The 22,770-nt window shown below is 40.5% G+C and overlaps 1 protein-coding gene across 2 annotated transcripts in view; it reads right to left on the bottom strand.

The window, feature by feature from the left end:
- The window catches only part of Abca13 (ATP-binding cassette, sub-family A (ABC1), member 13), a 492,930-nt gene that overhangs the window by 347,277 nt on the left and 122,883 nt on the right, over nt 1–22,770 (bottom strand). For both annotated transcript variants that reach the window (NM_178259.3, XM_006514706.4), the window contains 6 exons: nt 22,166–22,245; nt 21,348–21,469; nt 9,354–9,548; nt 5,891–6,055; nt 4,253–4,430; nt 2,325–2,464 (listed from right to left, as the gene is read on the bottom strand). In NM_178259.3, the coding sequence (NP_839990.2) occupies nt 2,325–2,464; nt 4,253–4,430; nt 5,891–6,055; nt 9,354–9,548; nt 21,348–21,469; nt 22,166–22,245 (880 nt within the window). The remainder of the gene's footprint in view (nt 1–2,324; nt 2,465–4,252; nt 4,431–5,890; nt 6,056–9,353; nt 9,549–21,347; nt 21,470–22,165; nt 22,246–22,770) is intronic.

Here is a 22,770-nt window from a genome sequence, read left to right as displayed (position 1 = left end):
AGCGACATGGCTAGCACAAGATATATGGGGCTGTTACAGCTAGAACATGGCCTACTGTTTTACAGTCAAGCATTTTTTCAAGTACAAGACACTCTGAAATAATAATAAAAATACAGTATACCAAATTCATAAAACAGTAGCATAATTGTCAGTATTAAAGTTAGTACAGAGCACACAATTCTCTGTTCTCTATTTTATCCAAAGCGCCAGCATCATCACAAATACATGAGTAATGCATTGTGCAATGACTTGATGACAGCTATGTCGCCAAAGGGCAGTAGGAATTTCTCAGCTCCATTATAACTTTATAAGACCACCAACAATTGTGTGATCCATCACTGCCTGAAATACTGCAATGGGGAGAATGGCTTCCATTTACAGCTCCAATCACTCCAATGGCATAAATAGCATTGCAGCAAGTATCTCTCTGCTGTGTGGGACATGTGACCCTGTGTTTAAACACCAGAACCAATTTTCATAAAACTAAATGACCATAGGTGACTGCAAGAATAATTTATCTGAGGGACAATGGCATTAAGTCACCTTTATGAGTGCAAATGTAAGACAGTACATGATCTCTGGTGACATTAACTAGGTAGAACAAGACAGGGCACAGTCTCCAGACATGTAAACAAGCAGAGTAGACATTTACTCTTAGACTACCTCTACACCTCATTCAGGGGCCAAGCAAGAACTAGTGAGATCGTGTCTGGTTCTTCTGAAACCCTTATTCTAAGAACACTGATGTAATGTGTGTCCCTGGGTCTAGAACACTACATCACGGACTGCATCTCACATTATACTATTTTTTTTGTTTCCTCAGCATCTTTTCTTTCACACTTCTGAAGAGATCCCATCAGCAAACAATACAACACAGCATGTAATGTGATATAGATATATATTAATAATGATATTAATATATTAGTATAAAATCCATAGCCTTTTTAAAAAATTAAACTAAGATATAGACATTTTCCATGAAATTCCTGAACAATGGGAGACCTTAGTAAGTTTTTTGGGATTGTTTGTTTGTTTGTTTGTTTTTGTTTTTCGAGACAGGGTTTCTCTGTGTACCTCTGGTTGTCCTGGAACTCACTCTGTAGATCAGGCTGGCCTCAAACTCAGAAATTTGTCTGCCTCTGCCTCCCAAGTGCTGGGATTAAAGGCATGTGCCACCACTGCCCGGCTAGTAAGTTTTATACACATAGGGCATCGCCTAGCATTGGCTTTGGCCGGAATCTCTTCCAGGTGTGATGCAGAATGACAGTCTTGAGCAGAGCTTCAGATGGAATAGCTATTAGAGGCCTTATAGTCTCCTGATAGGTAACATTCCATCATAGGAACTTAGACTTTGGCAAACATCGCTCCTAGAGGACATTTTAAAGTTAAAAAAAATACTAAGTTTATAAACACTATAGAGGGCATGGTGAGGGCTGTGCAGCCACAGGCTAAGTGACAGGTGGCAAGTGCCCAGGAGGCTTGCTGTGACATCCCATGGCAGTCGCAAGGGGAATAAGTCTAGTTCTCTTGAAAGTGCATTGGGCCAAAAATAAGTCACTGGTCCTAGGACCACACAGTACATTAAGTTACTACTGGTACTTAAAGCTTAGAGTTTGCCATTCATGGATAGGATCTCCTGTATTTGAAAATAAGATCAAATTGTTCCTGTGTCGTTGGAAAAGTGACCATTTAAGGTGCCTGCAGGCTCACAACCTCCCCAGAAACAAGAAAAGTCTCCCAAGAAAATATAGCATGATTGTTTACACAGAAACAAGGTAAGAAAGTCTCCAGGAAAACACAATTTTTAATGCAAATATTAATAGGGGTTCTCCAATAATGAGACTGGAGAAGCTATACAATATGCTAAAAAGCGAGTGATCAAAAACTACCCAATGTGGGGACTCGTGATTTAGGAGATCAGTCTGCAGGTGCATCACTGAATTCTCTCTTCAGTATCAGATGCATCAAGTGAAATGTATTAAATACATCCCCCCAATGCTTTCCTGGAACTGAAACTTACCTTACCTGAAACTGTCCTAGTAGTAATTGTCCTTAATTTGTGATACTAAAGTTAGTGAGTTCGCTGCATTGGTGACTCTAAGTAACCCTCCCTGCCTCCAAAGCTTCCTCTAACCAAATTGCTCAGCAAATGCACTCATAACGTCAAGAATGACGGGGTAATGTCAGGACAAAACAAACTGGAATCAACATAAAAAAAATGTTATGTAACACAGTGAATATAGTAATTACATTACATATGTAGCAATTTCTTCCTGACACAGTGTGTTGAATCCCCTACAAAAATGTTACTTGTTTAAACTTACCTTTTGAATGACCTCATTAATCTCTGGAGAGTTTGGTGTATACAATATTTTTCCATGTAATACAGGTTTTAGAAAAGACCATACTAGTGCACCATTTGGAGACTGTAGAATTTCCTGATAAAGCTTCAAACAGAATGGTGCTGCCACATAAAAAGAGGAGGGAAACGATTAGATTGATAAAGCATATCTAGTTAATGTAGAAACTGGCATACACTTCTACTATGCCTTAATTTTCAATGAATGACTCATTCAGGACATATCTCTGAACTGTACTTCCAGTTTACGTTACTGACTCAGCAGTCTTTGTTCCCTAAGAGACATCAAGATCCCACCATCCAGGCTGTTGTCTCTAATAGTGATGGCTCAGACACTTAAAAAAAGAGATCGGCGGTTATTTTTAATGTGTTTTAATGTAGAAATTTCTTACGTCAATAATTATAATGTTGAGAATAGAGGACCTTTTTTATGTAGTTACCTTGTCAAGTTGCTCCTGGATTCTCTCTGATAATCAATATAAGTGTATCACAATCACTACTTTTAGTACATTAAATCGTACTATGTTGACTCAAACAATTCCTTATGGTGGTTCCTATTGTAAAGTTAATTGATTTTGATAACAACTCTACTTATGTTGTCTAAAGCCATAGGCAACTCATCACTCTAATGACTGGTAATTAATTATTACATTTATAAATAAAAATTACATCACTATAACCAGCTCTTTTGCCCAAAAATGTGGTAAGCCTTGAAAAAGCACTCCTGTGTTGACCTTATGCTGTGATTCACATGGGTATGTGTTTAGAAGAGAACTGTTTTGATCACTGTGTTAATTTTATATTTCTAAATATCTTGAACATAAAAATACTTTTATCAAAAATCCAAAAACTTTGAGTAAGCTATCCCCTAAAATATAATCTAACTATATTTTATACTATATTATATAATAACTATATATTATAATCTAACCAATGTAAATAACTATAAATTAATCCTTGAATTATTGATGGTAGAGGTTATTCTAGTTTAATAACTTGCTCTTTAAATTACAGCTTAATTGAGATGGGGGACAGGTCGTATGTTAGGAATAATCGTGGTATACATAAAGCAAGAAACTTGAATCCAAGAGTCATCAGTGATTTCTCAGGTGGAAAAGTTTCAGTTAAGCAGTTTAATGTTCTCTGAGCTTCTGAAGTGTCTTCTGAAAAGGGAGGCTTGCGTTGCTCGCTAATGGTTTCTGTGACAAACATTTTAAAAAAATGCAGAAATGACCAACAAATATTGGTCCTCAGCGTTAACCAACTGACTAGACAAATGAATGGAAGAAATGATGGATGGATGGATGGATGGATGGATGGATGGATGGATGGATGGATGCACGCACAGATGCATGAATGGATGAATGGATGATACAAGGATAGATGCATGGATAGATTCATGGGTGGACAGATGAATGGATGGAATGAGAGGGTATATGGATGAAGGAAGAATAATCAGTTAAGATTACCAAATGAAAAACAAAAAGAAATAAGCATTAGAGAAAGAAGAAAAACTTTATTAAAATTAATTAACTCTAATATATGTCTTCACTTCCAAATGGCCCCAATGTTTGACAGCTATACAAAGTACTTAGCAGCTATGGAATACACTGGCCTAATGCCAAAATTGTCCCTAACACTGTTATCAACATTGTTTACCCTAGGACACCTAAGGGGATGGGGTTTCAAATCATTTATACTTGGGTTTTTTTAAGATATAGCTAGGAACATTAGCCTGTGATCAAGGGCCCTGGGACCTATCAGTGAGTACTTAAAATTCAATGCCATTATGTGCCACCAGAGGTCAACCCAGGAAGAATACCTTACCATGCAGGCCCACCCAATTATTACCATACAAACCAACCTACATAATGCAGGTGACATTTGTCTTACTTGAGTCATGCGGAATGTTGAACTTCTCTTTGTTATCTTCCAAGAGTTCATTAACTCTGGGTAAATTAATGAACATGTTAGAATTGCTGAGGAAAGACTCCTGGTCCTTACAGAGAAGCTTCATTACAGACTGGAAAGAGGCGAAAGCTGAACTTCTGGTTTGTCCCTTTGATGAAACCTGAGCATAAGAAAAGCAACTTTCCAGACAGGCAGTCATGGCACACACCTTTAATCCCAGAACTCAGGAGGCAAAGACAGGAGGCTCTCTGAGTCTGAGGTCAGCCTGGTCTACAGAATGAGTCCCAGGACAGCAAGGATACTCAGAGGAAGGCTGTCTCAAAAAAACAAAACAAAACCAAAACCAACAAACAAAAAACAAAAAGCAACTTCCAGTTATATGTGACATCAAACTGTTTTCTCAGACCTCTGGAAGTGTAAATATACAAGGAAAAGAATAGATTCTGCTTGAACCTGTTCTTGAGAAATCTCTGAAATCATTACGATGATTTTTTTCTAGAAAATTATGTAGAAGAGGAAAATTACACATTTCATACTCACTTATTCACACACATTCAGACACTCATGTTCACACACACTCATGCATAGTCACACACTCAAACACATTCACAGTCAGATTTGTATATTCACACATTCACATACACACATATTCACATACACTCCAACACTCAAATTCACACAAACATGTTTACATACATTCATGCATACTCACATTCATACACATTCATGTATACATTCACACTCAGATTCACATACACTGACAAAAATTTACATATATACTCACACAATTGCTACACATACACCCAGATTCATTCTCTCTCTCTCTCCCTCCCTCCCTCTCACACACACACAGAGAGAGAGAGAGAGAGAGAGAGAGAGAGAAAGTGAGAGAGAGACCATCATAAGCTCTCACATCACACACCTCCTCTTTGTCCAGTAATAATCCATTAAATAACATGACTACCTCAAATAACTTAATAGTCTTAGCATATGTTCACACGGCTAAGCTAATACTGATTCTTGACAGCTACCCAAATTACCCATCAACTGCTGAGTACATGGAAATACTGTTTGGCAGGATTCTGGGTATATCATTATCTGGGCCCTCGTGCACCTCCAATTCACCTTATCCATTTCTGGTTGGTTCCATCCCAGGTAGAAGGACTTCAAGCAAAACTAATACCAAAAACCTAACCTAATTCAAGTTTGTGTTTGCATTAGAGGAAAATGATCTGTAATTTGTAAGCCAATTATTTATATGTAAATAAATGTTCTAAGGTTCTTGAAAGCAATCTGCTCTCGGAATTAGGTTAAACAAGCCCTTGAAATCTCATCTGTGCTAATAATTGACTTAGAAGATTTTTACTTCATAGACAAAGTATGAGCCATCTCAGCTTCTTCATTGGTGGGACCTAGGTCAACAGCACTTTTCATGAAGTTTTAGGGCAAAGTCAGGCCCTACTGCCATGCTGTTAGCTCCTGAGCCATTAACAAGTGTTCTTGTCCATATATGCTGTGGTCTTATAAAATTATTGATATTGGAAGATAAAAGGAAAAGAGAACAAACAGAAAAGAGAAAAGGCTAAAACATTTCCCCCATTGTGCAGTGATCAAACACACCTGTTGGAAGTCTGGCATGTCCAGCAAGGCAGTGATTTTAAATGTGTGAAGAAACTCAGGGAGGTATTCAAGGGCATGCTGGGCTCTGGCAAGAATGGAGCTGAGGCTAGCAACGACATCCAACAGAGACTTCAGCAAGCCATTTGCTTCAGAGGGTATCAGAGTCTTACAGGACAGGAAAAAAGAAAAAAAAAGAATAATCAATACAATTTCTATTCTCACAAGCATCTCTAAACAGTGAAAATCTGATCTCTTGATTTTATTCTTTATTGAACCTCAAAGGCATATTTGTTACACTCTATAAAAATTCTGTGTTGGGGGTAGATGTAACTGTGTTTTGTAGAGCGCATTAAATTATAGCAGTATTGTAAAATTGTAAACCAACAACAAATTGTTAGAATTTGAATCACTTTCCAAATATTTCTTCACATTTTTTAGATGACTAAGGTAGATTTTGAGAAGAGACTCAAAATAAAAGTGTTTTATGTGACTTGCATGCACACAAGCCACAGCACAGTGCTCCTCAAACCCCAGGAGCAAATGGAGACCCGAGGAAATGAAAGGCTTCCTGGAGTCTACCATGAGAAAAGTTCAGGGCTGCAAACTAGACCAGTAAAAGAATCCTTGGAAACCCTTTTGTGCTTAGGTCATCTGACACACAACACATCTTGCTCCTTGTTTGTATATCCCCAGTTTCAGGATGTAAATGGCAGGAACTGGGATTCTTTTCTACTTTGATCATTTATGTGCAAAATGCAGATACAACAACATCTTTAATATTGGGTATACTCTGAGTACTTTTTGGCTGACTGAGATAACTTAACACGCAGCCCCTACCCACAGGTGGGAAACATCAGAGGGATTCCCCTCCCTCTGCAGGTCATCTGCATCCTGGATTTTCAGATCCAGACTGGGCCAAGGAGTTCAATAGTCATCACTTTTCCATTTAGTTCTCTGGGGCTCTGCCAGTTCTACAGTTCATATTCCCTGCTGTGTTCTGCTAATGATGAGCATGCTAAGAAAGTGGAGACTGCAGGAACAGGAAAGAAGGGTGTGGCTCTTGTTAGTGCCCCACTCTCCTTTCTACTTACAGCTGTCATCTACAAGTGATTCTTCGAGGACCGTGAGTTGTGATAGGAAGTGACTAGGATTCCAGCACAGGTGATGTTAACCCAACAGAGCTTATCTCATCAAAGGGTTCTGGTGCTGCCAGCAAGTGAGACAGAAAGCTCCTCTAAACTAGGATCAAACTTGAATCTCAGCAGCGATACGTGTGCCTGTACACACAGAACACCTCCCCATTTCCAAGTGACATCACATAGGAGTGACCTCTCACACACTTGTGCATAAGGAAAGTGTCTGATAAACAGAGCTATTGTTATTAATGGCAGAGTCACCATTGCTATGTCAATAGAGACAGGATCCAATCTAGTATCTCATATTCCAAAGAAATCTTGGTAGGGATGATAGCCCTTGTCTAAATATTTATTTGGCCCTTAGGGACCCGGAAAGGCCTTTGTGGGCATGTTGGAGCAGATACTAATGTGGGTTAAAAGATATATGTCCTCCAAGGTACAAAGTAAAGTTGGAAGAGTGGGCTATAATGCTCAAGACTAAACTTCTTGGCATGTCAGCTGGAAGTCAACTCTACCAAGACAGAGAACCTATAAAATATGAAGGAAACTTCAAAATGTTTTTCTTCCTCAAGACTTGAAAGTATACTTACTCTAAAAATTAATATTTGTACTTAGAAACTGTGTGTATATGGATGTGAGGGTGTAGGGATGTAGATAGGGGCAGGTAGATAAACATATGTTGGAGGTTTCCTGGCCTGGAAGAGGGGAAGGAGACCATGAAAGCTGGAAGAGCAAATTTACTCTTTTCTAGCCCAAGACAATTCTCCTGAACATGGAATAACAGCAGATGCTTGTCCTATTGCAGATCTGGGCTTTTCTGATGGTATATGTGCTGCATCTCCTCATGAGGAAATGGTAGAACTCTGAGGAAGGCATGGAGAGCAGGTCATGGGAGTTTATGTAAAGGTTCATGTGTGGAGATGAGGAAGACCTTCTAGAAAAGGTAACTGAGAATGGGAAGCAAGACTGAGAGTTGGTGCTGGGGATGGGGCCTGAGACAGCTCTGCCCATTTCCCACCTGTATTTCTTCTCTGAGGATTTTATCCTCATGTTCTTTCAGACCTTCCGTACTTTATGGAGGAGTGCTGTAGGGCAGGTTAAGAACAGGTATACACAGGAGCACAGAGCTGCTGTATTGCCCGCCCCTCTTCACATTCCCACAGCTGTGCTGGTAGACCTGGATGTACCTAACACAGAGGATGAATACCTCAAATCCAGGGGATGGAGAAGATGAGAGCTATAACATGGAAGGCATAACACCTGCCGTGGCAGCAGATGAATGAACTAGGCTCAATCCTGCTTCCTTAGACACTCAGAATGCTGGGTCTTAGGAAGGAGAGAAATCTGACTGTAGGAACTAAGAACATTTCTTTCTTGTCACTCTTCCTCACTGCCAGGCTGTGTTCAATGTCCCAATGGCCCTGGCCCTGCAGACACTGTAAGGTCTTCTAGCCTTCCCTTTATTGGACAAGATTTAATTGAGAAGCCCATCCCGAGTCAGTCAACAGGTGACCCACCCCCAAGTGACTGAGGCTAAAACAGAGTCCCTCATTGCTGGTCGATGCTACAGCTAGTACTGAAGGCCATGGACCATCTCTATATCTAAACAACCTGGAGGCCAAAAATATTTTTATATATCCATAGTGTATAGGTATAGGTTTTTTTTTTCTTGTCAGTATTTCAAATGGAATGCAGTATGGCAACTGTTTACATAGCGTTTATTAGCTTACAGGTATTACACACGATGAAGAGAGGTTAAAGGATGTAAAAAATGTACTGGTTGGTTTTTGTCAACTTGGCACAAACCCAGACATATCTGGGAAGAGGAACCAACATTAACAAACAATGCTCTATCAGATTGGCATGGAGGCAAGACTTGGGAGCATTTTCTAAAATAGTGATTGATGTGGGAGGACCCAGCTCACTGCAGGCAGTGCTACTCTGGGCTGGTGGTCCTGGTTTCTCTAAGTAAAGCAGGCTGAGCAAGCCATGGGGAGCAAGCCAATAAACAATACTCCTCCATGATTTCTGTTTCAGTTCTTGCCTTGACTTCCTTCAATGATGGATTATTATATGAAAATATAAGGTGCAATAAACCCTGTGCTCCCTAAGTTGCTTCTGGTCATGGCACTGACCACAGCAACAGAAACCCAACCAGGATGGAATTATACCTAGGTTCTATATCTCACACTCTTTCATACAAAGCACCAAGCTGCCTTGGGTTTGGAGTCTGAGGATGCAGGTAGCTGCACACCAGTGCCAGTGTGTAGTTAGCACAGTCACAGGAGCAGCTGCCCTGCAGTGTCCCCAATGAGCACAGTCCTTACTTTGTAAATGAGGTTCCTCAGGTTCAGGTTCTGGCCCATCATCACAAGTAGAGAGAAGACTTGAGACCCAGGCAGGCTGCAGAGTTCCCTTGTGACAAACCAGGATTTTTCACTCTCAGGAAACGTCAGCAGGAGATGGAGAATTTCTTCATCACATTTTCCAGACAAAGCGATGGTAAGGACACTGGAGAGAACCTGTTGTGAAGCATGTGGATCAGACAGAAGCAAGCACTGGGCAGCATTGCTTCAGCTCCCTCCACCCTGCTTTCTCAAGAAAAACAATCACCTGGACACTCAGAAGACTCACTCAGAGACACAGTACCTCTATGACATTTCCATCACTGTGACAAAATGCCTCAGGCAAACACCGGAAGAAGTTTATTTTGCCTCATGGTTACATAGTCTACCAGCCTGCTGCAGAGCACATCTTGGTAGATACACATGGTGGAACCAAGCTGATCACCTCATAGTGCTCAGGAAACAAGGAGGAAGAAAGCAAGGCTGCTGGTCCCAGTTTCCCACTTTAAAGGTACCAAAGGTGACAAGTCCATTCCGGATGGCACCAGCACTGGGTCACTTTGGCGTGGAGTCGGCAAACACCCCCAAGGTCCCCTAGAGGACTCTTCACGCAATCTTAGGACCACCAGTGAGTGGAACACAACTTCTGTTCCAATCCAATCGCACGGGACCTGAGACAGCATTAGAAAAGCAGGAAACCTGGCCTAACCAGGGTCACAAGTCCCTTCCGGATGGCACCAGCACTGGGTCACCTGGGCACACAAACATATAAGCAAGCAGATATATATATCTCATGATGATGGTAGAGGACATCAAGAAGGTCTTAAATGACTCACTTAAATACAGGAGAAAACTGCTAAAGAGTTACAATTCCTTAAAGAAAAACACAAAAACACAACCAAACAGGTAGAAGTTCTTAAAGAAAAACAGAAAAACACATCCAAACAGGTGATGGAAATGAACAAAACAATACAAGACCTAAAAAGGGCAGTATACACACTAAAGAAAACCCAAAGTGAGGCAACGCAGGAGATAGATACCTAGGAAAGAAATCTGGAACCATAGATGTGAGCATCAGCAACAGAATACAAGAGATGGAAGAGAGAATCTCAGGTGCAGAAGATTCCATAGAGAACATCTGCACAACAATAAAAAAAATGCAAAATGCAAAAAGATCCTAACTCAAAACATCCAGGAAATCCAGGACACAATGAGAAGACCAAACCTACGGATAATAGGAGTACATGAGAATGAAGATTTTCAACTTAAAGGGCCAGCTAATATCTTCAACAAAATTATAGAAGAAAACTTCCCAAACCTAAAGAATGACATGCCCATGAACATACAAGAAGCCTACAGAACTCCAAATAGATTGGACCAGAAAAGAAATTCCTCCTGACACATAATAATCAGAACAACAAATGCACTAAATAAAGATAGAATATTGAAAGCAGTAAGGGAAAAGGGTCAAGTAACATATAAAGGCAGGCCTATCAGAATTATACCAGACTTTTCACCAGAGACTATGAAAGCCAGAAGATCCTGGACAGATGTTATACATACACTAAGAGAACACAAATGCCAGCCCAGGCTACTATACCCAGCCGAACTTTCAATTACCATAGATAGAGAAACCAAAGTATTCCACAACAAAACCAAATTCACACATTATCTCTCCACGAATCCAGTCCTTCAAAGGATAATAACAGAAAAAAACCAATACAAGGACAGAAACCACACCCTAGAAAAAGCAAGAAAGTAATCCTTCAACAAACCTAAAAGAAGACAGCCACAAGAACACAATCCCAACTCTAACAACTAAAATAATAGGAAGCAACAATTACTTTTCCTTAATATCTCTTAATATCAATGAACTCAATTCCCCAATAAAAAGACATAGACTAAGAGACAGGCTACACAAACAGGAACCAACACTTTGTTGCTTACAGGAAACCCATCTCAGGGGAAAAAGACAGACACTTCCTAAGAATGAAAGGCTGGAAATCAATTATCCAAGCAAATGGTCTGAAAAAACAAGCTGGAGTAGCCACTCTAATATCTAATAAAATCGACTTCCAACCTAAAGTTATCAAAAAAGACAAGGAGGGACACTTCATACTCATCAAAGGAAAAATCTCCCAAGAGGAACCCTCAATTCTGAATATCTATACTCCAAATGCAAGGGCAGCCACATTCATTAAAGAAACTTTAGTAAAACTCAAAGCACACATTACACCTCACACAATAATAGTGGAGACTTCAACACACCACTTTCATCAATGGACAAATCATGGAAACAGAAACTAAACAGGGACACAGTAAAACTAACAGAAGTTATGAAAAAATGGATTTAACGTATATCTACAGAACATTTTATCCTAAAACAAAAGGATATAACTTCTTCTCAGCACCTCATGGTACCTTCTCCAAAATTGACCATATAATTGCTCACAAAACAGGCCTCAACAGATACAAAAATATTGAAATTGTCCCATGCATCCTATCAGATCACCATGGACTAAGGCTGATCTTCAATAACAACATAAATAATAAAAATCCAACATTGACATGGAAACTGAACAACACTCTTTTCAATGATACCTTGGTCAAGGAAGGAATAAATAAAGAAATTAAAGACTTTTTAGAGTTTAATGAAAATGAAGCCACAACATACCCAAACTTATGGGATACAATGAAAGCATTTCTAAGAGGAAAACTCATAGCTCTGAGTGCCTCCAAAATGAAACTAGAGAGAGCACACACTAACAGCTTGAAAACACATCTAAAAGCTCTAGAAAAAAAGGAAGCAAATTCACCTAAGAGGAGTAGACAGCAAGAAATAATCAAACTCAGGGGCGAAATCAACCAAGTGGAAACAAGAAGAACTATTCAAAGAATCAACCAAACGAGGAGTTGGTACTTTGAGAAAATCAACAAGATACATAAACCCTTAGGCAGACTCACTAGAGGGCACAGGGAAAGCATCCTAATTAACAAAATCAGAAATGAAAAGGGAGACATAACAACAGATCCTGAAGAAATCCAAAACATCATCAGATCCTTCACAAAAGGCTACTCTAACAAAACTGGAAAACCTGGATGAAATGGACAAATTTCTAGACAGATACCAGGTACCAAAGTTAAATCAGGATCAGGTTAATGTTCTAAACAGTCCTATATACCCTAAAGAAACAGAAGCAGTCATTAATAGTCTTCCAACCAAAAAAAGCCCAGGACCAGATGGGTTTAGTGCAGAGTTCTATAAGACCTTTAAAAAAGATCTAATTCCAGTTCTTCACAAATAATTCCACAAAATAGAAGCAGAAGGTACTCTGCCCAATTCATTCTAAGAAGCCAAAATTACTCTGATACCTAAACCACAGAAAGGCCCAACAAAGATAGAGAACTTCAGACCAATTTCCCTTATGAATATTCATGCAAAAATACTCAATAAAATTCTTGCTAACTGAATCTAAGAACACATCAAAACAATCATCCATCATGACCAAGTAGGTTTCATTCCAAGGATGCAGGGATGGTTTAATATACGGAAATCCATCAACGTAATCCACTATATAAACAAACTCAAAGACAAAAAACACATGATAATCAGTTAGATGTGGAGAAAGCATTTGACAAAAATCCAACATGAATTCAGGATAAAACTCTTGGAAAGACCAGAAATTCAAGGCCCATACCTAAACATGATAAAAGCAATCTACAGCAAACCAGTAGCCAAGATCAAAGTAAATGGTGAGAAGCTGGAAGCAATCCCACTAAAATAAGGGACTAGACAAGGCTGCCCACTTTCTCCCTACCTGTTCAACATAGTACTTAAAGTCCTAGCCAGAGCAATTCGGCTACAAAAGGAGATCAAGGGGATACAAATTGGAAAGGAAGAAGTCAAAATATCACTTTTTGCAGATGATATGATAGTATATATAAGTGACCCTAAAATTTCCACCAGAGAACTCCTAAACCTAATAAACAGCTTCAGTGAAGTAGCTGGATATAAAATTAACTCAAACAAGTCAACGGCCTTTCTCTACACAAAGGATAAACAGGCTGAGAAAGAAATTAGGGAAACAACACCCTTCACAATAGTCACAAATAATATAAAATACCTTGGCATGACTCTAACTAAGGAAGTGAAAGATCTGTATGATAAGAACTTCAAGTCTCTGAAGAAAGAAATTAAAGAAGATCTCAGAAGATGGAAAGATCTCCCATGCTCATGGATTCGCAAGATCAATATAGTAAAAATGGCTATCTTGCCAAAACCAATCTACAGATTCAATGAAATCCCCATCAAAATTCCAACTCAATTCTTCCATGAATTAGAAAAGGCAATCTTCAAATTCATCTGGAATAACAAAAAACCTAGGATAGCAATAACTCTTCTCAATGATAAAAGAACCTCTGGGGGAATCACCATGCCTGACCTAAAGCTGTACTACAGAGCAATTGTGGTAAAAACTGCATGGTACTGGTATAGAGACAGACAAGTAGACCAATGTAATAGAATTGAAGACCCAAAAATGAACCCACACACCTATGGTCACTTGATCTTTGACAAGGGAGCTAAAACCATCCACTGGAAAAAAGACAGCATTTTCAACAAACAGTGCTGGCACAACTGGCGGTTATCATGCAGAAGAATGTACACTGATCCATTCCTATCTCCTTGTACTTAGGTCAAATCTAAGTGGATCAAGGAACTCCACATAAAACCAGAAACAGTGAAACTTATAGAGGAGAAAGTGGGGAAAAGCCTCAAAGATATGGGCACAAGGGAAAAATTCCTGAATAGAACAGCAATGTCTTGTCCTATAAGATCGAGAATAGACAAATGGGACGTCATAAAATTGCAAAACTTCTGTAAGGCAAAAGACACTGTCAATAAGACAAAAAAAGGCCATCAACAGATTGGGAAAGGATCTTTACCTATCCTAAATCAGATAGGGGACTAATATCCAATATATACAAAGAGCTCAAGAAGCTGGACCCCAGAAAATCAAATAACCCCATTAAAAAATGGGGCTCAGAGTTAAACAAAGAATTTTCACCTGAGGAATACCGAATGGCTGAGAAGCACCTGAAAAAATGTTCAGCATCCTTAATTATCAGGGAAATGCAAATCAAAACAACCCTGAGATTCCACCTCACACCAGTCAGAATGGCTAAGATCAATAACTCAGGTGACAGCAGATGCTGGCGAGGATGTGGAGAAAAAGAAACACTCCTCCATTGTTGGTGTGATTGCAAGCTTGTACAACCACTCTGGAAATCAGTCTGGCAGTTCCTCAGAAAATTGGACATAGTACTACCGGAGGATCCCTCAATACCTCTCCTGGGCATAGACCAGAAGATGTTCCAACCGGTAGGAAGGACACATGCTCCACTATGTTCATAGCAGTCTTATTTATAATAGTCAGAAGCTGGAAAGAACCCAGATGTCCATCAACAGAGGAATGGATACAGAAAATGTGGTACATTTACACAATGGAGTACTACTCAGCTATTAAAAAGAATGAATTTATGAAATTCCTAGGCAAATGGATGGACCTGGAGGGCATCATCCTGAGTGAGATAACCCAATCACAAAAGAACTCACACAATATGTACTCACTGATAAGTGGATATTAGCCCAGAAACTTAGAATACCCAAGATACAAGATACAATCTGCAAAACACATGAAACTCAAGAAAAACGAAGACCAAAGTGTGGACACTTTACCCCTTCTTATAATTGGGAACAAAACACCCATGGAAGGAGTTACAGAGAGTTAAAGTTAAAGGAGTTAAAGTTTGGAGCTGAGATGAAGGGATAGACCATCTAGAGACTGCCATACCCAGGATCCATCCCATAATCAGCCTTCAAACACTGACACCATTGCATACACTAGCAAGATTTTGCTGAAAGGACCCAGATATAGCTGTCTCTTGTGAGGCTATGCTGGGACCTAGCAAACACAGAAGTGGATGTTCACAGTCAGCTATTGGATGGATCACAGGGCCCCCAATATAGGAGCTAGAGAAAGTACCCAAGGAGCTAAAGGGGTCTGCAACCCTATAGGTGGAACAACAATATGAACTAACCAGTACCCCCCCCCCCAAGAGCTCGTGTTTCTAGCTGCATACGTATCAGAAGATGGCCTAGTCAGCCATCTTTGGAAAGAGAGGCCCATCGGTCTTGCAAACTTTATATGCCTCAGTACAGGGGAAAGCCAGGGCCAAGAAGTGGGAGTGGGGGGGGTTACTGGGGGGAGGGTATGCGGGGACTTTTGGGATAGCATTGGAACTGTAAATGAAGAAAATGCCTAATTAAAAAAATTAAAAAAAAAAAAAAGGATAGTCCTTATGACCTAACTTCCTTCAACCTGGAGCCACTTCCTGCAGAGATCAAATATTTACAACATGAGCCTCCGGGGATAACCTATATCCAGATCACAGCTTGCTTCAAGCATTTTGAACGGAAATGATTTTGAGATTGCAAGTCATTCTCTGTCTGCACAGCTTCCCTGTGTTTGAGTACTCTGGTAACAGGTGATGTTGCTCCTTTTCTCCCTCTCTCTGCAACATCTGTGGTGCAGTCACTCACCTCTCACTGGCTCTGCCCATGCCCCTAAGGCTGCCTGTTCCACAAAGCTTGGACCTGTCTGCAGAGGCTGTTCCACTCCCCTTTGCCTTCAGTTTGCAAGATTCTTCACTTTTCACTGTTAACATGTAGGAAACTAGTAATTTTAAAGCAATCTTGCCTCCCTTACTTCTGGATTTTAAAAGGTCATTTGCAAGCTTTTCATAGTTTCCTTAAAAAATAAAAGCATATAAACTTGGAAGGAGGCACGGAAGGCAGACTATCTGTTTACACAGCATTGGTGTTCCGTGGTGCATTCAAGGACTTGTGAGCCTCTTCACTGGGGCTCATCCTTCAGTTACTGACCTTGTAAAGAAAATTGCAAAGAATGTAAAACATATGAGATCAGATATCATATTGCATGTTTACAGCTGCCATGGGTATGATCACTGTGAAATGACCTGGCCAACAATCCACCCTTTATGTGAATCCAATGACAAGAGATACAGTGTCAAGTTAGAAGGCTTACAGTCAAAGAGGGCTCACTGGGTGCCTCTGTATGCTATGAAATCAATAAGAGACGTTATAGTAGTATATAAGTCATGGATCTCCAGAGATACTAAAATTACGAAACAGGCAGACAGTCAGACAGGCAGGCAGACAGAACTTCATCTAAACTAAGGAAAACATGGATATAGGCATTGAAGAGATGGCTAACCAGATAAAGCACTGGCTATGAAAAGAAGAATAGAATTTGGATCCCCAGCATCTCAGCAAAACATAACCATGGCAGCCTATCTTTAATCCCAGCACTGGGGACCTGGATATAAGAGACTCCCTGAAGCAAGCTGGTTGGCCAGACTAAGTATATCACCAAGCTATGGGTTCAAGTGAGAGATGCTACCTCAATATAGAAAGTAGAGAATGATACCAATGTTACCGCCTGGCCTCCATGAACACATGAACAAACACACACACACATACACACACACACACACACACACACATCTGCAAATACTCAAGAAGAAAAACAAAAAGAAAGTCAAGACTTGTGACTCAGGTATTGTGGGGACTTGCTAGAACAATCTGTGCAGTGGCCAGAGGCTGAGATGCCAAGGATGAGGTGCTGCTGCAGCTGGAGTTTAGAGGACACAGAAACCTATACTCTTTCATGTTCAGGGGACATCAGTAGTTTTTCTCTTAAGGTCTGGAATGGCCTAGATAAAGCCTGACATCTCAAGAAGATAATCCCACCTTACATGAAATCTAATTATCTAGTACTATTCTCATCTTTAAAAAACAAAAACAAAAACAAAAAAAAACTGTACTACTCTGACAAGGGTATTTAGGAAAATGTCACTTTCACATGTAACTAGCCAGAAGTCTTTTATGCATGGTAGTGGAACCAACATATTTCCTTATATCTGTTTGCAGATATGTTCTGGTGGTTTCTAGGAATTCCTAAGGGTAAATTGTGGGCACTGACCTGCCTTTTATTGCTGTGTTTGCTCAGTTATGTAAAGATGGCTTCAGGATAGAACTTGGCTGGTAAGAGAGGCTCGCCCAAATAGAAGGCATTAACCCCAAAGAGGCTGCTCCCAACTCTGGGTGGACAGGAGCCATACTGGTCCCATAAAAGACCTCAACACTTGTTGAGAGCCTCTGTCCCCACCTCTCTCCAATATGCCCTCAACGTTGACAGCTCTTCGACCTTAAGGTTATTTCATAGAATTTGTTTGAGGGTAAAGCTTTTTGCCTTGAAACTTTTGGCACCTCCCCTACCAAATAAAGAAGATCCCACAGAGAATCTCTCAAAACCACCAAAGATAACTGTCTGCTTAGGTTTGTTAACATTCCTGTGTGTGTGTGTGTGTGTGTGTGTGTGTGTGTGTGTGTGTGTGTGTTTCTTTTTTCTTTTGTTTTGTTTTGTTTTTGCTATTTATCTTTTTAAATAACTTGCTATGCCTGTTTTTGTCATTGAAAAGATGCCTGAATCAAGTATCATAGGTAAGGAATATAAAGCAAACACTGTTGTATATAAAGGTAAGGAAACACTGTTGCTCAATTAGAAGCACACATTTTTCCATTCAGAGCGCTGAAGACAATTCAGATTTTGCTCTGGTCCACACCAAAGATGCTGTTTCCCGCACATCCATGTTTGACTTGAAAATCTGCAGGGAGACCAAGGACCTGGGGAGGTATTTTCCCACTCTTGGCATATAGATGCTATCACATGGACAGTTATTTGATTTAAAACTAGTGATGATCCCCATGAGAGGCTCTCATCATTTTCAGCAAGAGCTTACATGAGGTGGGGATAGGGAGTGGGGCTGGGGATGTCTGAAGAGTTTGCACATGGAGTGCATGGGTCTAAGACCTGGGGGAGGAGCATGAGTTGAACAGCTGCCATGAGTCAAGGGCAGGGCTGAGGGTCTTATACATTGAGGTAGAGATAAAATTTGAGCAAGGTGGGATGCACTCTGCTAGCTCTTTGTGTGAGCAGCAAAGACATGATGATAGCAATGCAGTCAGTGTAGATCTATGAGAAAAGTGACTGCTGGTTTCCTGTTTAAGTGATAAGAAAGCAAAACTGGGGCAAACTGGGAAAACTGGTCCTGAATACTTTAGTGAGCATTGCTCTACTCTGGAGCTGGGGTTGAGCTCAGGCCTATTGACATGATAAAGACCCAGATAGAAGAGAGGAGCAGGAGAGAATAGCAGAGAGCCATAGGCTCTATCTAGGACTGAGCCCCAGGCTGAAGTCAGTGTTTAAGCCAATGTCCGAGGGATCTGATACAAGCTCATACTGAGTGACTTTAGAGATGCTGGATTTCCTTCTAAAAGCCCCACCTAAACATTTATAAGATGATCCAGTGTCTCAGGAACTGCAAATGGGAGGCTCTGAAAAGCAGGGCACGGGTATGCAAGTGCTTAGTAGTGCCCCTCAGGGGGTTTGCAACAATCAGCCAAAATGCACCTTTTACTGGGGTAGTTCAAGAAACCTGAGTATAGAATTGAAAAAGACATTTATGTTTAAGGCAGCTAGCGGGAGGAGGGGAATGAAGACGGAGAGAGAAGAGAGGGGAGAAAGAGACAGAAGCTAATCAATTAGTTCTGGGTTTCCATATTCCTGAACAGAACCATCTTACCGTGGACAGGCACTGCTGGGCTCTGTGTCCCCTGGAACAGGCTCCTGTAGCATGTAATGAGGAGATACTCCGCAGGAGAAGGCAGAGGGGGACGATGCCCAAAGCAAGAGGTTAGCCTAGAAGTGCTGCAGAATCCAGTGCATCTCTGGAGTCTAAGATTTTGGGTTTTGATGAGATGATGTTATGTTCAAGAAAGGAGTTCAGGGGGAGAGGAACTGCCCATATCAGCCTTGGCAAGGAAGGGAAAACAGCCAGGCCCTTGCCTACTTCAGTATTTCAGTATCTCAAGAGCTACTGCTCAGAATTTCAGCTCCATCTCCATTGTCCCCTGCTCCAGCATGCTTCCTGTGACTATCTGTCCCCATCATTGAGCTACATGTGTGTCACAGGACCTCCTATTGTCTTCTCTACATGGTCAGCATTGCATATTTAATGAGCTCTCCTCACAGAAGTTTGGCTGTGTAGAGCAATGCCTTTGATGTACAGCATCTAAGAACCATGCTTGATGCATGGAAAGATATGGAGTGGACAACAGAAAGAGCAAGCGAAGGTTTCTGCAGCTTTCCAAGGAACACAGCACTGCAGAATGTATCTTGAAGATCGCCTGGGATGAGTTCAATGTAATGAATATGCAAGCTGACTGAGACTATGGGAAAGAAAACCAGGGTCAAACAAAAGGACATGGGACTACAAACAAGAAGTAAACATCAACTTGATACTCTAGAAGAAACCATAGCCCAAAGCGTCACCTGCTAAGAGGCTATGGTTGTGTGTGATGTCAGTGTACATATGTATTCATTAATGTGAATAGCCTCCTGTGTTTGAACAATGAAAATGCATTTGTTAGACCCGGTCCAATTTCCTATGGATCCATCTACTCAGGTGACCACAGTGGTTATAGAGATGCATAGAAATGTACACTGATTCGGGGGGAGGAACCACAAAATCATCTGTGCTATAATTTTTACTTCATAACCCACTAGCTCACTGTACAGCCCATCTCACCATAGAACATCAGCGACACCTGGTGGCTGCTCACTACTAAGCAGGCAGCAAGGCAGGCAGCAAAGGAGAAATCTCTCCACAAACTGAAGTGAATCTTAAAACGTGGACCTTGAAATAATTGAGTTTATCAGTAAGGTTTCTATATGGGCAGCCTTGGGCTGCTGCTCACATAGTCTGGCCATTGCTCCAGGCTCCTGTTAGAAATATTCTACAGTGCAGCATTCAAACCACAGCAGTCACTATTTCCACTGAAGGTTGCCTAACTGAAGAAATGTTCCCAAAGCTCCACTCTCTGCTGAGCTCCCCTCCTCCTTTCTCCCCACATTTTCATCACATGTGCTATGTAATGAGATACAATTGATTTTTTTATTGAAAATAGATACTGCCTTTCTTGTGATAAGTAACTTTGTGATACTATAGTTTGCATTTCCGATCCCTGGCTTTTCATCTATTTCATTCTGAATTGAGATTAACTGTTAATGAATCTACTTACTAAGCTTGCATTGAGCCTCAATTAGTCAAAATTAACATGAAATTCAATTTATATTGGAGCCTGGGTGATTGCCAGTTGAAGCACTCGTGTATAAGCTGGTTTTTTGATTCTCTGCAGAGGATGGTAACCACACCCCCCAGAAGTACAGAAAACCACAAGCTAAGAATTCACATGGCATTTGCTGAGGCTAACATGGTAGCCATCTGCTTCCCCTCTCTGCTGATAAGCGATACCCCCTAATACCATTTCAAAAAGATAAGAAATAAGCAACACTTGGTATAAGGGTTTTACCCAACACTTCTCAGCCATACCAGTGAAACCCAAGCCTGTCACTTTGCTCATCTGTCATGAGTCACAGTCATACCACATGACGAGAGTGTATGACTATTTTCCATCATGACAGATTACATATTTTTAACTAGCTTTATTTGGGGATTTAAGATTTATGACACATATGGAACTATAAAAAAAAAAACTAATGGCCTTCATGCATCAGAATTAGATATCACTAAAATAAATGTTGCCAGAAATCTCATCCAAACGAAGGTGGTGTTACCAACTTGTATCACCAGATGTTCACATCCTTCAGCTCCCTGCTTGTTTGCATGGGTTCCTCTGATTTCAGCTACATCATTTGTGTAGACATCCATCCCCCCCCCCACTCCCAGCTATGGAAGGAGGAGGAGGCAGGGAAAGGTGGTCAGGACAGCTGCAGCTGTGAGGGGTCCCTCATGATAAAAGCAGCCCTGTACCTTTGAATGGGAAATGTTGGCTTCTAAGATGCTGTGGATGGTTTCCTCAGAGATGTGGAAGAAGGAGCGAAGGTCCTCAGTGAATTTGGTGATGTTCCTCATCAAATCCTTTATTTTTACATCTGAAGAAAATACAAAAGGAAAACAGAGTTTATCATAAATTTTCAAAAGTTTTGTTGATTTAAAACAAAATTTGATGTTGCCACCTAAATAAGAAGTTTCTCTCATGCTGTCCACCTTATAGTAGACACTAACTAAAGTTTCATCTTACTCTTCTAGGGGAGTCTTCCTGTTTAAGTAAGTAAAAACCTCCAGCTATGAGGTATTATCTGGTCAATGGCTGAGTCTGAGTCCAGGATGCTTTCAGACTCACTTTAGAAAGAATTCTTTTTAAATGAGCAGTGACCGTGTGCTGTAGAGACCTCATCTTTCTTAACAAGAAAATCATCACCTAAGGATGTATCAGCATCCTTCACACTTTTCATAGCAATGCTGTGTGGAATAAAACATTAATATTTTTACTTAGCTTTTCTTCCACTAATTATTTATTCACTTTATAACCCAGTCGCAGCTCCCCCCATCTCTTCCCAGGCAGGCCCCCCTCATGCAGCCCCTCTTAGATTGAAATGAAATCATATCATTTGCCCTTTCTCTCCTCCCTCCTCACACTGTTATGTCCCCTACTCCCTCTCAAGTTCAAGGTCTCTTCTTTCCTAACAGTATGACACAATTTTCCTTCCTTATGATTCATTTTAATAATATGTTGAACTGAAACTCTAAATGTAATTTTTAATCAAGCAAGCTGAGAAACCACATACCCTCTGTGACTGTGAAATTGCTAAGAAATGTCATAGCAGGAATCTTTGACATCCAAACCTCCTCAAGACTTTTGGTCAGCCTAAAGTGACAGAAAATTAAAATGAGACAAGATAAAACATCTGAAGCAATTGTTGGAGTGAATAACCTTGCCTCTGTTCTAGGAGCTAGGCTGGATAACACAGGTCCCCTTGATAAATGGACATACTCAGTCCTCTGATACTATCTGAGCGTGAATTTCCCCAATACCAGATTTCCAACATGTCCTTGCTCAGCCCAGTGCAGCAAATGAATCAGGGTGATGGCAACAAGATGCATGATAAATGGCTTCTCCCATATGTGGGAACTAGACAATGGTGCATCTGACAAATTATTGCAGGCCCAGGTAGATAGCCACTTCTCTGTACCTATGTCATCTTCAGAGTGTCAAGCCCCTGACTTCTTGAAGCTCACACTTCTAAACACATGAGAAGTTTTAATCAGATATGAAATCATTTGAAAATATGTGTCTGTTCATTTACTTATATTTAATGTCCCACTGTCCTACTGGATCTCAGTATCTGAGCCAGCATCTCGCTTGTCTACACAGCTCATCTGACAGCAAAGG

Source organism: Mus musculus, chromosome 11, assembly GCF_000001635.26.
Source record: "Mus musculus strain C57BL/6J chromosome 11, GRCm38.p6 C57BL/6J".
In the NCBI taxonomy this organism is placed as follows: Eukaryota; Metazoa; Chordata; class Mammalia; order Rodentia; family Muridae; genus Mus; species Mus musculus.
The sequence above is the reverse complement of the archived record's forward strand: the minus strand, read 5'-3'. Positions and strand labels throughout refer to the sequence as shown.